At 41.9% G+C, this 17,139-nt stretch overlaps 1 protein-coding gene across 5 annotated transcripts; it reads left to right on the top strand.

The window, feature by feature from the left end:
- Positions 1-1,368: 1,368 nt before the first annotated feature.
- On the top strand, positions 1,369-11,913 carry HIKESHI (heat shock protein nuclear import factor hikeshi). 5 transcript variants are annotated; one of them, XM_027719824.2, is made up of 6 exons: positions 1,379-1,487; positions 1,878-1,988; positions 2,302-2,482; positions 6,320-6,471; positions 9,120-9,238; positions 11,551-11,913. In XM_027719824.2, exons 1-6 carry the CDS (start codon positions 1,458-1,460, stop codon positions 11,603-11,605), a joined length of 648 nt encoding a protein of 215 aa, XP_027575625.1. In that variant the 5' UTR covers positions 1,379-1,457; the 3' UTR covers positions 11,606-11,913. The 5 variants fall into 5 exon arrangements, with proteins under 5 accessions (XP_027575622.1, XP_027575625.1, XP_027575623.1 ...); XM_027719822.2 differs by having other exon boundaries at positions 1,380-1,487; positions 1,878-1,986; positions 2,245-2,482; positions 11,551-11,784; XM_027719821.2 differs by lacking the exon at positions 1,878-1,988 and having other exon boundaries at positions 1,369-1,487; positions 2,245-2,482.
- Positions 11,914-17,139: the final 5,226 nt, after the last annotated feature.

Genomic DNA, 17,139 nt, shown 5'->3' with positions numbered 1-17,139 from the left:
AGGAGCTGAGACTGTTGCCTAAGCAGGTACTAAACCTGCTTTCCATGCTCAGAGAGGAAAGACAACCTACACAATCTGAAAAGGCAGAATGCAACACCTGATACCGACAGAGAAGCCTGTAGCCATCAGCTACCTGTAACCATTTGATCTGTATTTGTCTGCTTGAATTCATGCCATGTCTACATTGCATTAACATGGACCTATCGTAATGAAGGGTAGCTAAAACAGAAGGGGGAAAGACTCCGATACCTTTGTTGAAAACACTGCTACTTCTACCTGCCCAAAGTCCCTGGGGTGAAGAAACACAGACACTTTCTCATTGTACTCACAAATGTGAGTTTGAAGTCAAGAAAGGTTATGCTCTGACCACCAAGTGCAGTCTGAAAGTAGGTACTCTGAAATCATAGAATCATAGAATTGTTTCAGTTGGAAAGGACCTTTAAAGATCACCCAGTCCAACCCCTCTGCCGTGACGTGGTTCTAATAGAACCACCTTCCACTAAACCAGACTTCTCAAAGCCCCATCCAACCTGGCCTTGAGCACTTCCAGGGATGGGCCAAACACAGCCTCTCTGGACAAAAAAGAAAAGATTTTCTTCCTAATATCTAATCTAAACCTGCTCTCTGCCAGTGTAAAGCCATTCTCCCTTGTCATGTCACTACATGCCTTTGCCAAAACTGTCTCTCCAGCTCTCATATAGCCTCTTTAGGTATTGGAAGGCTGCTAAAAGGTCTCCCCAGAGCCTTCTCTTCTCCAGACTGAACAACCCCAACCCTCCCAGCACAGAAATGGCTCTGAGGATCAGATCACACAGTAAACACACACAACGTGTGCATTTCTTCAGTGTATCTGTGAGGGAATTTGAGCTTCCATACAGTACAGCATCATACACAGTTACAGCAGTCATCTCTCAGTGCACCTGGTGTATGTCACCGTGCCTAATCACGCAGCTTTTCTGATTAACTTTTCCATTTTTTTCTCTCTCTCTCTTTTATTTTTGAATGCAGATTTCACTTGTTCCTGATTGCTTTGGCCAGGTTTATCTGGATTTAAACACTTTGGATCCAGCCAGATAGCAAGACCGACTCTAATTGCCAGGTACCAAGTACTCTCTTTCCTCAGAGAAAACCCCGCCAGCTTTAACTCGGAGGCAGCGGAGGGGCTTGTGGGACCCGGGGCTGTACGAGGTGTGTGAGGAGATGTCCCCTTTTCCCGCCTACCACGTTCATCACTGCGATGACGCGCTACAGCTCCCGTCAGGCCCCGCTCCGCCCCGCCCAGCACCGCCCCTGTGATGTCGCGCGTTGCCCCATGGGAGTTGTAGTCTTTGGCGGCGGCGCCACGGAAGTGACTCAGCAGTGCCGGGTGAGCGGGGGCGTGTTGACTTCCTGGGGCCGGCGCTCATGGAGGCTCGGGAGCGGCGAGGAGGCATCTGAGGGGTTCGCCGGCCGCCGCCATGTTCGGCTGCCTGGTGGCGGGCAGGCTGGTGAGCGCTGCTCGGGCCCGGGCGGGGCCCTCAACCTGCTCGGGGCTGGGGTGGAGCTGCCGCAGGGCCATTCCCCTCTCCCGGCCCCAGGCGCAGGGGACCGCGCCGTCCTTGTGCCTCCTGCCCGGCGCCTCGGCCGGCTCCTGCCCCGCGTCCGCAGAGGCAGCTGCGGTGTAGAGCCTCCTGGCCAGGAGGCGGTTGCAATGCCCTCTGTTAATGTTGTCTCCTCAGAGACAAGCTGGGAGCTTAAAAGAAGCGTTTTAAGTCTAGATCGTGCCTTGGCTGCAAGGATGTGGCATCTCGGGTAAAGATGAGGGTATCTTTTGCTCTGGCATTCAGCCGTCCTTCTACTGCCTTTCTCAAGGTCTATTGTATTTCCTATGTGAACAGGTTTCCATGATCCTGGGGTTGTGCCAGCCAGGTGGTCAACAGCCACTGCTTATTGACTTGGCAACCTCTTCTGCACCCTACTTTCCTCCTACGCACGTGGGGAGCGAAGGTATTCTGATCCTGTAGTCCCGGGTGGGATATGTGTTAAGTGCAGGTAGAACAAGACTGTTGTGTCTTTCTGGTAATATTTTTTGCAGTTGTTCTTCTGCTGTGTTTGACTTTTATCTGGCTCTTTGCTCTTTAGGTTAGTACGTTCCTCACTTTTCTGTTATGTGCCACTTTAGGTGTATTTCTGTAAAAGGAAGTTCACAGTGACAGCCAAAAATGAAAAACGCATTAATACTAATAAAGGTTTTGTTCTCTTTAGGTACAAGCAGCTCCCCAACAAGTGGCTGAAGACAAATTTGTATTTGATTTACCCGACTATGAAAATATCAACCATGTAGTGGTCTTCATGCTGGGAACTATACCATTTCCAGAAGGAATGGGAGGATCTGTCTATTTTTGTTATCCAGACCAGAGTGGGATGGCAGTCTGGCAGCTGCTGGGGTTTGTCACCAATGAGAAGCCAAGTGCCATCTTCAAAATTTCTGGTCTGAAATCTGGTAAGACTGGTAGAACATAGCAATTGGTGAAACAGATGTGTTCCTGTATGCATAAGGGGTAAATGTGTGAAGGTGGGTTTGAACAGAAAACTACTTGAAAAAGCAGCCTGCTCTGTGTTTTCAGATAGTTCTGAGCAGATGTACTGGAAGCAGCCTGTCAGCTTGATGGAAGTCTATGTGTGTGTGTGTTAATGTTCCCAGTGAAATTTCTCACTCATCTTGTGTTGTACGTGGTGTTGATCTGGAAATTTCTCTGAGCAGGTTTGACATGTGTTTTTGTGCTTCTGCATAAACAACCTGAGAAGAAATGATCCTGTCACTTCCCTAGCATGGTTTTCAGGCATTTGTCTAGAAATACCTGCAGCATTTTTTTTCACCTTCCGTTGCTAAGTGGTTGTGTTCTTTGTAGCTCAGACAGGTTTTGTAGGGAGTAGAGCCTGACAGTGATTTCGGACAGCTACTGTTTCCCAATCAGGTGCAGTTGCAGTATATGATTACCCAATAGAGGGTGTCTTCATTGGAAAGCAGCTTTGCAAATGTTTCAGTATTTTTAGTACAGACTCGAGTCAGAGGATGCTGGTGCTACCTGAAGAAGGTGTGTGTATGTTTTCCTGAATTTACGGTGGGGTTGCTATGTACGTTATAAAAATGACAACAGCTTCCAACGGCACATCTTTGTCATATTAAAGGGACAGATTTGTCAGTCAGGCAGTGTAAAGTGTTATGGTGATAAAGTAGTACACATCTTCTGTGGGCTTGAGTGTAGTCTGCAGCTGTAACTTGAATCTCTGTTTAATTAAGCACTGAGGTTCCTGTGATAAAATGTATTCATTCATAAGGTAGTAGGCCTTTTGAATCAATCCTGGATGTGGCAGTGTGGTATCAGATCAGGGCTCTCAAGCTGCAGAGCAAAAGGAATTCTGATCATACACATTCCTCAAAATCTGGGCTTTCTTCAGAAGAGAGAGCAACCATAGGAAAGTTTTGGGGGGACGTGGTTTTGTATATCCCAAAGCTGTGTGGGTAGTGAAACAGCAAAGCATATCACTGGTGCTTTTGCCATATGTTTCTCGTGCTTGAAAGACTGTCAGACAGCTTTGGAGGAAAATGCATTTTTAGATGCTTTTTGCGTGATTAGCTTTAATTTCCAGGCAAGGGCTGCTCTCACAGAAGAATTCCGTGATGTAGTTGGATGCATTTGCAGGGCCTTAAGACAGTGCTGTGCTTAATCTCTGTGAAAGCTCTGCCATTCCAGTTGTTGTCTTCAGCTTATCTCTGTCTGTGGGGTCAGTATAAGCTACATGGTCTAAGTGTCCATGGCCATAAACAATTTTGTGATGGAGAAGGCTACATGATTGTAGAAAGGGAGGGATATCCCAGAAAGGGATAACAGAGAGCTAGAATCATTGAGAGACATTATTAACACTTGAAATCTGCATTTTTTTGAGAGGAATGAAGCTGTGTCCCTGTTTACCAGCTCCCTCTGAAACAGTGATTGTAGCAGAGTTTCTTGTTGTGGGATGAGTTTTGTTTGTTTGCACATAAAGAAGGGGCTTAGAAGTACTCCCTGCCTTGGAACTGTAAAATTTTTTGTTGTTTAGTTGTGCCTGAAGGCGTGGTAGAAATAGAGAACAAACTTTGGACTTGGATTTTGCACCCTTATGGAAGTATGTTGACAAGTGGGATTAAAGTTACAGGATAGCCTTTTCCATTACAGACTTTGCTGTGCATGCAATGAAGTGCGTGATGCTCTTCATGCTCTAATGTGATATCTGCATTTGAGGCCTACACATGAGTAAGGTTTTTGATGTGGCTGGGCTGAAAGGTAGCGAGGGCTCCCTGTTTTGAATCAAGCAGTTGCTCTGCTGTGACACAGGGTTTGACTGTGAAAACCTGAGCCTGTGTTTCGGTACCGATTACCAACGTGCTGTGTTCTCTGCATTTGTAAGGCATGGAATGCTAATCATGAGAGCCAAGCATCGAAAATGTGGAGTGTATTTCAGTTGTTGTAAGGATGGCAGTGGATGCTTTTATTTCACTGTTTTAGGCAGAAATCTTTCGAAGGAAGTGGTTCCACTGGAGTGCATGCCAAGTGACAGAGTGGATGTATTTTATTGTTTAGATCATGACTGTCTTTTTAAATTACATATTTAATAGAGCCTGTTATATGGGGGTTTTTTTGTTGTTTTTTTTTTTACCCAAATCTTCGTTCGCAAAGCCTAGCCATGATGTTATATTTTTATTGTAAATGTCAGCTTCTGAGGTGAAGTTATTACAAGATGTAAAACTAATACCAGCTCTCCTGTTTTGGGGATTTTTGAATAATGAACTTGTGTGATATTTGGGTTCTGGTAGCTTTTCTCTTTTTTATAATATTTAAGTAAATTTTACCTTTATCAAGCAAGCATCTATCACTAGTAAAGGTTGAGATTGTACAGCAATGACATTTCTAAGAAGAGGTTCTAAATAGCATTTCAGGAGAATAACTCTTCTTCCTGGCCTTGTGTTAAAGTAACATTTTAATAGCGAGTGTTTTACTCATAAATGCAGCACTGTATTGCAGTTGTAGGATCTGGAGTGAGGAGTAGCACTTGGCTTCAATTGAAAAGGATTCTGTGTTTGTGAATGTACTTTCCATATGGTTTGGCTGTTGGCTTCTTTCTGGTAGTGCCTTGTGTCTCTGCATTAGAATGGTCAAGTTCCTGAGATCTTCAGTCTTGAGCCTCAGTTCAACTGATCTGGATGAGTTTTTGACCATGGAACTAAGTCAGATGGTGCTTTAGATTTCTGTTAGCCTTTCTTGCAATATAGTGTTGACTGGTCTGTAGGACAGACCTTGATTAGCTCTTGATTAGCTTTTCTTTCTCCTGCTAGTAAGGGACCAAAGACTGCTACTGGAACATCACCTGTGTTAAGAGGGTACTTGTCTGTTATGTTTGCACAAACTCAGGTGGAGTATTAGTGTTTGTGTACTAATGGCATTGTAGTCCCACAGACCTTTCTCCTGTATTTTCCTTTACAGGTGCTGACAGAAGAGTACATGATTTAAGTGACTAAGTGTCTGTCCTTGTTTGCAGATTTAAGTGACTCTGTCTGTCCTTGTTTGCAGAGACCTTGGCTGAAGCTGGGACTGAAAGTATGGGTTGAGAAAGGTCAGAAGTGAGGGCAGGGGTCTGGGATGATGCCTCTGTGAGTGGCAAGCAATTTGGGGGTGGTTTCCTGCCCAGTTCATTGTTTACTTTGTGGCACTTGTGAAGTCAGAGGTCTTTCTGTTCCACGGCTGTTTCTTTGACCTTTGCTTTTTTGGTGATTTTGAGCAGCTCAGGTGAGACCTGGGGCTGCCCAGCCCTCCCTGAGTCAGAGAGATCTTGAAGTAGTGTCCTCTACTTCTTCAGAGCACGAACAGGTTCACAGAACCCTGTGTTTTAATGAGTGAATTAAACAGTTGTGCAGCAGTGCTGCATGTTTCCTGTTTATCAGCAATTGCTACAATGTGAATGAAAGGCTTGGTTCCCATAGAGAAAGGTTCTGCTGTCTTTCAGATCGTATTTCCTCTTGAATCCACTTACTTCATAGGGAGCTTTCAAGTTATGTTTTTATGTTTTTTTGAAATTTCCTTATGATCTGTTGTGGTTTTTAAATGTACCAGTCACACCATTCCATCTGTTGTGCCTGTGTGTACTTGTGCCTGTGTGGTATTTCTCTGTGTTTCTGAGATAGGGAGATTTCTCTGACAGGAGCTGAGGAATACCTTTTACAGAAGGAACACGGTGATTTAAGTTCCACAGTCTTTACATGTGTGCCAAATCTAACATGTGCTGTCCGTGGTGCTTTCAGGGAAGGGAAGTCAACATCCCTTTGGTGCCATGAACCTCCCACAGACGCCAACAGTGGCCCAGATTGGAATCTCAGTGGAACTGCTGGAGAACCTGGCCCAGCAGACTCCTGTTGCAAGTGCTGCTGTGTCATCAGTAGATTCATTCACAGAGGTAGCTTGGACATTCTGTTTTCAGAAATTCTCTGTACTATGAAAGTCTTAAGAATTGAGACTAATGGGGGGAGGAGAAGCTGCCGTGGGTGGCCGTAGGATTGAAACCAACCTAATCATTGTCAAATCATTTGGCTGGAAGATTTAATATTTTGAAATTACTTTTTCTTACACTGAAAAACTGCCTCCTGTAAAGGATTGGAATTTGCATGCTCAGTGTCATCAGGCCAATAGATTTATTTGTGTCAGTGTCACTCTGCTATAAAATTATTTATGATACTTCCTAAGAGGAGCGGCTATGACTAAATACATGTAAGAGGCAGTGGATCTTTGGTCAGAATCACAGAATATTCTGAGTTGGAAGGGACCCAGAAGGACCATTGAGTCCAGCTCTTAAGTGAGTGGCCCATACAGGGGATTGAACTCGTGGCCTCGGTGTTATTACCACCAAGTCTTAACCAACTGAGCTAATCTCAGGGTCATTTATAGGTGCTGAAACTCCAGTGCATAGGCTTGCAGGGATGGTCAAAAATTACTAAAAGTCAAGGCAGAGCTGGACATAGACACAAATAGATATCCAAGTGTACCACTGACCCTTGAGAAATCCTTCTGATGTAGCTCTGCAGAACTACAGAATCATGCCCTCCCCCACAGAAAGATTTTTCTTTTTTCCAGTTCTTTCTCTGTGGATCAGGCCTTGCGCTACAACATGTGCCATTTTTTTACTCAGCCTGTTAGTTTGAACCTCTGGAAATCCACAACCAGCTCTGGCAGTTAGTTGACCGTCTAACAGCAGTTCAAGGCAAGCTAGACCTGCATGGTGGGTCATGATTTCCCTAACACTGACAGCTCTGGCATTATCTTTTAACATATCAGCAGTTGGTGAGGCTTTTCTTCAGGCCTTTTTTTCTTTCTCACGTTCCTTCCAGGTTGCTGAGGTAGACTGGTAATTGGAACAGTAATCCTGATACTGTAGCTGATGTTCTTTTGCAGTTTATATACATTATAGCTGCAAATAGGTGATGTCTCTTGGAGAAAATTACCATGACTAGGAGTTGACCAACAGCTAGTTTTGTATAGTACAGTTAATTGAGCTTTTCTGGAGTTGTTAGGGGCATATGGCGTTTAAATATTTCTTATTCACCAATTTGCATTAGAGCAGTAGTTAAGTCATGAAGTAATAATGTGACCACTTCAGGTCATTTGCAAAGGTGCTCATAGATTTTTCTGAAAACAGTATTTAAAGAAAAAAACCCACCTCACGATTGCATAACATTTTTACAAATGTTATTTTCAGTTAGGTAGATTTTTCTATTAAAAGTAGCATCTTAACTGAAATCATATATTGCCTTCAAGAAATGCACTTGACCCAAAGGTTCAAGTAATAGTTACTCCTACAGAGAAAATGCATGATGTCAAAGTTGAAGGAAACCTTTGAGGGAATAGATTGCAGAGGAAGGGCATATATGACTGGGAGCATGTTTGTGAATGACTAATGGCTTTCATTTAATATTTAACATCATCTGTTTGAAACTGCTACATTATAGCAATAAGAATATCTTTTTAAAGGCAAAATCATCTGTTGCTACCCTAAGTTAAGGAGTTCCTCTCCCACTACTTTTCTAGTAAGTTTCATGAAGATTTATGATTGAATATGCCGGTTTTTAATTATGTGTAGTTATATATAAAAAGGTTGTTTGGAAAGTAGGACAAAACTATAGAGTTCTGCATGTGAGTGGGGTGAGACTGAGGATAGGCTCCTGGGACATCATTTCTTCTGCTCCTTTTGTCAGAGCAGGTGGAGGGAAGCACAGGACTGTGCCTATATTGACTCAGGTTCAGTTTTCCTGCATCATTTCAATGCATTCATTTTCTATGAAAACGGCCTGTTCTCCCATCAAAATGCATAACTTTTTTTTTTTTAATAAAAAGAATAGGGGAAATAAGGAAGTACTGTAAACTTGTGTATTTATAGACTGACTGGGAATGTCCTACAACCTCAACCTCTGCATATGGGACTTGCTGTTTCTTGGCCTCTCTTTCACTCTTGTTTCCTTATCCTACAGTTTAGGAGTGTCCTGTGTATCTTTTTCATGTTTTCCCCTGCAAGATTTTGTGGCGAAGGATGTCGGGATAGCAGTCCTGTGGTGAATGCTGAAGGAAATTGCCCTGTCACTGGAGTCTGATGAGTTGTAACGAGAGACTGCAGAATTTTCAGCTGGTTTAACAACTAGTGTTGTGCTGGTAGCTGGAATGGCAGCATTGACCTGGTCTGCAGGTCTTCTGATGGTTTAATTTGGCAGAGAGGGACAGCTCTTGTCACTGCATCACTTCTTTTTCACAAACAGAAAATGTTCTTTCCCAAAGCTGTTTATCCAGTTGGATGAAATAGAGCAGGGAGAGGGCAAGCGGAGATACATCCAGTATCCATAAATCATTTTCAGTATCTGAGGGCAAGACTGAGAATTAAAATGCTTTGATCAATTTAAAATGGATGTCCCTGGATCTACTTTATCCACTGTCCAATTGTGTTTTAAATGACAATACTAATTTTACTTCATATAGGAATTGTGTATCTGTTAAACATTTGCACAAAAGTTCAAAATGAAAAAAATAACTTCCTTAAAATATCTTTTTTTTTTATTTCAGTTCACTCAGAAGATGTTGGATAACTTCTATAACTTTGCTTCCTCGTTTGCTGTTACTCAGGCACAGATGACCCCAAATCCTTCTGAAGCTTTCATTCCGGCAAATGTAGTTCTGAAATGGTAATGGAAATGATCTGTAGTAGGCATTATTAAAACATCTGATTTCTAAGTGTTGAACTGCTGTTCAATACTGTTGAACACTGTTCAATACTATTGTTCAAACTATTGAACGCTGCTGTTCAGTGAGATGAAGCAAAAATGTTTAAAAAGTGTTTGTTCTTGGTTATCTCTAGTATAGAGAGGTCCTGTCCACTGTTTTTATATTTAATTGTCAGCTTTTTTATTAGAAAAGTGCTATACAACCTATGAATTCTTTTTGCTTCTAGAAATGTTGCCCTTGATATATGTGGATTTGCACTCAGTTACTGGTAATGCAAACGCTCTGGAGTTGTGGGAAGATGGAACACACTGATACTTGTCAATTTATGCTTACTTGTTATATTTAGTCTCTTCCTAGACGTAGTTGCAGCATAGGTGCATTATTTAAGAATATGTGAGCGATGGAGAAATCATGTTCCTAGTTGACCTGGTTCTGTCACCAAGATCCTTGAGTGTAAATACAAGTCTCTCTCCGAGGACTGGTTTAAGAAATAACTGTCTGGGAATATCCTGTGTAGTCTAGAGATAAATAGTGAACTGCAGGCAGTCCTTGAGGATGTCTGAAAATTTCCTTCCTATCAGTTTGGCTCTATTTAGCCTCTGTAGTATTAACCTAAACCCTTTTTAAATCAGCATTTTAGGCTATATGAACACAGTTTTATCATTAGTTCAGATCTCATAAATAAGTTAATATAAGCCATATATTTTCTTTGGGAGTGTAACTTGATGCAGATCTCCTGTGTTTAGAAGGTAACTATGCACTCCATGAACATAGATAGATAAGGTCTCTGAGAGTAGTCAGTCTGGATCAGGCTAAAATGGTTTAAACCCTTTTGAGTCTCTTCTCATTTGAGTTGGGCTAGGAACTATGAGGTGTAGGAAAGCTTTTTTTTGTTTTTGTTTTTTTTTTGCTTGTTTGTTTGTTTGTTTCATTGGCACTACCTTTTGATTCCTTACATCTTAGGTTTGTGGGGATTAAAAGGGGTTTTTAAATTTTCATGTGTCAGCCTATAGGCTTCGTATTTTTTTTTCTTTTAGAAGGGCACAGAAATTGTATACTTTGCCTATTTCTTCACTGTGGGTCAACAGTGAATTCTGATGTTCAGTTTGTGGTTTGCTTGTTTCTGTGAGTGTGGAAAGTAAAATTAGGACAGCATGTGTGCATACATGTTTCCATTATGTGTTAGAGAATTATATTTCCCCATTTGATTTTACTAAAACATTACCATATATAAGGTATGTGGAATTTAGAATTACTTGGCGAGGATGGAAAAGTAATGGGGACTCCATTGTCTCAAGGTTTCTGTTAGAACTGCAAGGCAAATGGATGAACAGCCTGAGTGCGGAATTGCCTGCAGCCCCCTCTTCCTTACCTGGGAGCAGGGTGCACAGCCTATGAGGAAGCAATCCGGAATTGCAGGCTGTGGTCTCTGTGCCAGCCTGCTCAAGTCTGTCAGGCATGTTAGCTCATCTCCACTGTCCCAGGAACTGAGAGGTGCTAAGCTGGCTCTGTGCATCCTAGATGAAGAAGCGCTGAAGGAGTAGTACAGGGACATCTGAACTGGATTCAGGAGCAGTGGTGTTGCCTTCTTTTTCCCAGTATTACAGTGTATCCCTAAATGACATCATGTTTTCTTAGTTTGGTTTTACTGGGGTTTTTCTGTGAGATACCTGGCCTGATTATGAAGATGATGAGCAGCCTCAGATTCACACTTGTACCTGCCCAAACTTTGATTTCCTAGCCCAAGAAATATTATGCACAAAACAACTACTTTTAATTCACGGAATCGTAGAATCTTTTAGGTTGGAAAAGACCTCTAAGATCGAGTCCAGCCATTCACCTAATGCTGCCAAGTCCACCATTAAGCTACATCCGTAAGCCCACGTCTACATGTCTTTCTGCCACTGCCAGGGATGGTGACTCCACTGTTTCTCTGGGCAACCTGTTCCAGTGCTTGACAACCCTTTCAGTGGAGAAATTTTTCCTAATATCCAATCTAAATTCACTTACAATTTTACTAAGCTTGAATGAGCCTCCTCTGGGATACTGCTTTAATGAAATACATCTTGTTAAAATACACAAGTCTATCTGTGAATATTCTTGATATGGAATTGGAAAGGAGGATTTGGGATTTACTAATTTGCTGATGTGGAGTAGATGTATTTATCATGTTCTCTGCATAGACTGATTATTTGTATCCTTAAAAAAAAACCACAACAATTTTATATGCAGCAGCTGTTATTTTGGGGGGTTTTTTTTGTTCTTTTTCTAGGTATGAGAACTTCCAGAGACGTCTGACACAGAACCCTCTCTTTTGGAAAACCTAAGCATAAATTCTGTCATTTGAAGTTCTTTCTGAACAGTGTTACCTGAAAGATGCATCAAGTAACTTCACTGAAGATTTTTTGGGTGGAGAGAGAACCAAACAACGATTAGTCTGAAAGACAAACTTGGAACTTTTATATTACTCTTGAACAGTATTTAAAATTAAAATCAATGAAAATTACTTGTCTGCATGTTGGTTCATTTAATTGAAGTACTTGGCTGCAACAAATCAGTGTTCTATGTGCATGCATAGAAGTATTTTTTTGAAACTGCATTTGAAGTGGAAAAAATTACAAGATAAAAAATGGCAGCACTGTGTCATAATTGTGTGGTATTTTGGGGTGCTGGAAACAAAACGCAGTTTTTCCTTCTTTACCTCATTCTGAAGAGTGATCATGTGACTGAGAATATGCTGATGGTTTTCCTGCTGGTACTTGCACTGTAAATTCTTTCACTTTGTGGACAGCCAATATTCCCGTCCCCAGCTCATATAAATGGTACAACAGTATTTCCCTCTTTGGCAGTAAGACACTACTGAGTTTGATCTCGGAGTACCTGTCCTTAACTTTTCTTATATGAAAGTTTAATGAAGAGGAATCTTCAGGAACCTTGGCTATTCTAGAAGAATTATTCCCACTAATTAGACAGAGTGAAATCTTGTTTCCCTTTGAAACAGATGTGGAGTGTCTGATAATGCTGCTAGGAATAGTTATTGGCCCCAAAGGCTGTCACATCTGCTCATAACTTCACAGGATTTTGGGGTGGTCATAGTAATTCTAAGGAGTGCAGTTTCAGCCCGTGAGATGTCTACAGCCAGATGTGCCCAGGTATCTCACAAGTGAGCTCCAGCTGGCCCTTTGGCTCACTAGACCTAGATTAGCTTGATCAGAAATACTATTTTGAAGAATGTGTCCTGCTTTTGTAAGTTACTTTCTGTAACTAAGGCCCATTCCCAAACCACTGGCATGAAAATAAAAGTTTATATTGGCTTCAGTGAGTGGAAACTGAAGCCTTTAAGGGTCCAGTCAGCCTTAGGTTGACAATTGTCCAGAGAATGGAAACGCCCCTTTGATGCTTTTGAGCCTGCTTGAGGATATGTCCTGAGTTCACACCTCAGCTGAAAATGGACTCTTCCCTCGCATAATAGCTGTGGAGCTCACCCGAGGGCCTCAAGGCAAAAAGGGCATGAGCTCAACCTGGGGGTCAGAAGAGGAGGAAAACAGAAGACTGATGAAACCCAGGAAAGATGTGTTAAGAACAACCTTTAGAAAGTAAAACTAATTCTATCCCAGGTAATTTACTAAACAAAGCTCAGGGTTGTTTCCCAAAAGCCATGTCACAGGCCCAAGCCCTGAAGAACTTGATCTCCTGCTCAACTAAAGGCTTTTTTAAAGACACAGTTGTAGTCATGTTCATGGAGCAGAAGCAATGAGGGAAGTCAGCAGAGGCCCAAGCTGAACTCCCTACTCAGAATGGGTAATTAGGATCATTCTGTGTGACCTGTCAAATTCTGCCGTAGGGTACTCCTTGTTGCAGTTTTCTACAGCTCTCATTATCTGACACAGTTTGGTGAAGAACGAGCCATATAACCTACAGGTATATAAACCTAAGGGCCCTGTCTGGCTAGAAGCTGTCACACTGAGCTGTAGTAACAAGCTACTTCTGTTCTGACCAAAACTGTATTCTGGTTATGCCATGGTGCTGGTGGGATTGTTGTTTGGGCTTCATGAAGCCACAACTAGACCATGTGGCTGGGATGACTAAGTCCAGCATGAGCTCTGTGACTGTTCTTGCCTCAGCTCCAGTCATCAAGGCTGTGAAAGCAACAACGTATTTATATGGGTTTTGAATATTTCAACAGTGTGTATCAAGAACTTCTCCCACTGCTGTAGCCACTGCAGGTTGGGCAGTTGTCTGAGCTTACTGAATGTGGTACATGCTTGAGAATATCACTGGAAATTACTTTTCTTTCCTGCTGTGGCTGAGCTCACAGATCAGAAATTCATGGAGGGAAAGACTCCATCCCCCTCCCGTATCAGAAAGGTGCCTTTCAAAACTGCTACAGAAGTAAGAAGTGATTAATTTCTACAGGTTGTAGGGATGGCCGAACTGCTTCTCAAGCACTTTTTCTTTCTCATCTGTGAGGCACATGATTATGGTGGGTTACTGCTGAATTCCACCAGTTATGTGAGATCCCATAGTGTGATCATGATGTAGGATGCTTGAGGAAAACAGGCATGCAGTTTATCTAAGAAAATTTATTGTAAGAAAACGCCAGGGTCTTGTAACAGCACGTTTTTATCATTTCTAGTTCTGCCTGATCAATTTGGCATTTGGTTTCAGCCTGCTAAACATCTTTCCGTGTGGATTCAGCATCCTCGTGAGGTAAGGTCAGAGACACGCAGAGGAAAGGAGCAGCACCTGAAAACCTGAAGAGGAATGGGCTCACGGACTCTCACTCCTGTGAGATCCCAGGGAAGGATCTGTTTCTATAGGTATGTAGCTCCCAACAATACCTATTACCTCAACACAGTGGTTTTAAAATGGGAGAACAATATTATATAGAAGCATCACAGTGCCCAGAGAAAAAAATAAAGTAAGCAACAAAATGCATATATTGCTGCTGGTTTACACAGAACCAGATGTGAAATTCATGGCAAGTAGTCAAAATTCTAATTATGCTGAAGATTTTTTTTGTACTTTCGTTTTTTTTTAAAAAGTTGCTTCGTTTCTTTACTGCAACTGTTTTCCTGGCACACAGTGCCACGGTGACATTAAACATTCTGAGGTGAACCTGAATTTCTCTGCAGCACTTGCAGAAGAAGTTAATTTCTTGCCTTTTAGCCATGGAACTAGAGCTCCCAAATACAATCAGTGGTGAAACACGAGCATGAAACACACTAAAGAAAACACACACTCCTACATATACTAAGAAGGACAAATTCAATCCATATCTGCATGAAATTCTTTGGCTTAAAATTAAAAGCCTCAAGAAGAACCCGATTTAAAACTACATTGTGGTAACGTTCTTTATTCAGTCACCACCAGATGGAGTAACACGCCAGGAAACAGGACCTTAACCTCCGAGGCGGAGAGATTCAACCACTGAGTGAACAATCAGGAACCTGTTTTCTACTTCCACCTGTGGTACAAACCTTCTTGCTGCCTCTGTGCAAAGTCTCTTCCTAAAAGCCAGGACTGTAGTCCAAGCCTATTATTTATCCAATTTCTAAGTTTCTGAAAGTTGGTTGAATAAGACAAGGACCTCCAGGTACCTCTTCAGCTTTTTTTTTTTTGGTTAAGAGATGAAAGACAAATCGCTTCAGAGATATTCAGTGTGCAGTAACTGACAGGATCAGCAACTTTCAAATTTTATTGTGCTTTTCATGCAGAGTTCATAAAGAACAGACGTCTGTTGCAGCCTCCTGAAACAGTTTCCTGACTGTATTGCAGCCTGACTTTACCTCTCCCTCACCTGTCTTCAGATGGGAAACAGGAGTCTATTACAGAATTTGTCAAAGAACAGAACTACAGGTGGCCTGCAGACAATGGGGAAGAACATATATTCTTTTGGGCTATTTTTGGTAGGTTTCTCCAATATTAGGGTTAAACCATACTTCTTTTGCTGAAGAATTTTGGCACTGGAGCTCTCAAGGTATGTTCCACAAAAGCATATATTAAAAAGTGAAAAGGTTTTGGAAAATATTAAACTCTTCTTTAAATTCTTTTTATGATTATAATGATTACAACTAATAGTTCTATATCTTCCAGAAGACAGAACAATTTTACTTTTTCTCCTTTTTTTCAGTCTAGAACCTAGAACTCTAGAAAGAAAACACCCCAGTGAAATAAATACACAACTTTTATGTTCACTTGAGCTTTATGAGTCCGCATGTTGACAAAGAGGCTTTTTCCCCTTGTTGTGTATCTTATTGATATTATTAATCCTAAAAGCAGATGGGGCTGACTGTTGTAAGGGAGAATTGGCCTGTTACAGCTCTACTTTTACAAGTTCTTCTCTTCATTAACACTTTTAATCTGATTTCAGCTCCATTCAGGTTTCTCAGGGCAAAGCTGCTGGAACATTTGTCTGCATTTTAAGACAGCAGTCTTCAGCACATTTGTAAGTTAATAGAGAAGTTAAAGCTGACCCTAGCTGTGATAGGCCTCTCACCAGTCAAGCACCACCCTTCCTTTCCTTCCTCTCAAACAGAGCAGCTCACTTGTCAGAAAGTACCACTTACATACCAAAATAACAGCCATGGCTGAAAAATCCCTACTGCCTTTGTATTCCATTTCACTCACAACCCCGGACATGGGAAAACACAAAAGACTGAGTCTAAGGGCACACTACCACAAAGCATTTGCAAAGGCTAAATGGTACCAGTGTTCTTAGTATAGTTTAGGTCACCTATCAAAGTTCTTTCCTTAAGGCTGCAGGAAGCCTGAACACTCCCTGAACACTCACTGCTTTTCTGCAGTGCTCTCCCAACCCCACCCCCAGCCCCATAATGTCTCAGACTGCCAACCCCACATACTTTCCACAGAATGAACTATGAGTACATGGGCTTTCGCTGTTGCATAAACACTGGTTCACACAGTGCCAGCAGTTCTGGAGCTGCAGTAGAACTAAACATTTTCTCCGAGCTCCAGTCTCACCTGTATACCTCTACAGCTAATCTGTGTTCCAACTCTGCAGGAATTTCAGTTTCCTCCCTTCAGCACTCAGGCTTTTACCTGGTTTTGCCCAACTCTGTGGTTTTACACTTGGCTTCCTGATCATGTTCCCTTAGACTAGACAGTCATGGGCACAAGGAGGAGCATGCCGGAACTTGGTTTGTGCAAGCAAAATAAGGTCCAGAATCCAGTTCAGTTAAACACTAATTTTGGACAGAGCTGTGGTACTACTGCAAGTCCCCAGTAGCAAGGGCAAGGATTTAAAAGAGGGGAAAGAAAAAAAAAAGGGAAAACAATCATATATTACAGATCAAAAACTTGTAAACTACTTGCCAGTTCTGGGCTTCATTTTTTGCAGGTTCCCAAGGACACAAATCAAAACTGGCTTAGTCATATTACTTCAAACTGAACAGGTAGTTAATCTAAACAGAGTATTTACAAACCTCCCAAACTGTAACAAACAGGAAAAAGCAATGTCCTGAAAGATAAAAGTCAGATATGCAGTTAACAAGTCAGCAGCAGACAGGACTACTTAACTTAATCTACTGATCAGAAAAGCACACAATGATAGTGTACTTGTATTTACATAATAACTTCATACTTCTTCTCAAGTAACATGCTATGGTGAAGGATAAGAGGGGCACAGTAGGGAAAAAAAGTATGTAAATGGTTCAGGCTCAGTAAATGTTATTAACCTTCTTCCTCATTCAGGCACACACAGCTACTGCACAATGTCCTGGACCACTTCCAGAACACAAACATGAGCATTCCAACTATGTGCTGACAAGATACACACAAGCGTTTTGAACACAGATTATCACTGCTAATAATTTCTGCCATCTTATCCACTTTTCCCCTT

This window comes from Pipra filicauda, unplaced genomic scaffold (genome assembly GCF_003945595.2).
Source record: "Pipra filicauda isolate LSUMZ 115617 unplaced genomic scaffold, ASM394559v2 scaffold141_size4267151_pilon, whole genome shotgun sequence".
NCBI lineage: Eukaryota > Metazoa > Chordata > Aves > Passeriformes > Pipridae > Pipra > Pipra filicauda.
Note: the sequence above shows the minus strand (reverse complement) of the source record. Positions and strands in the feature narration are given on the sequence as shown.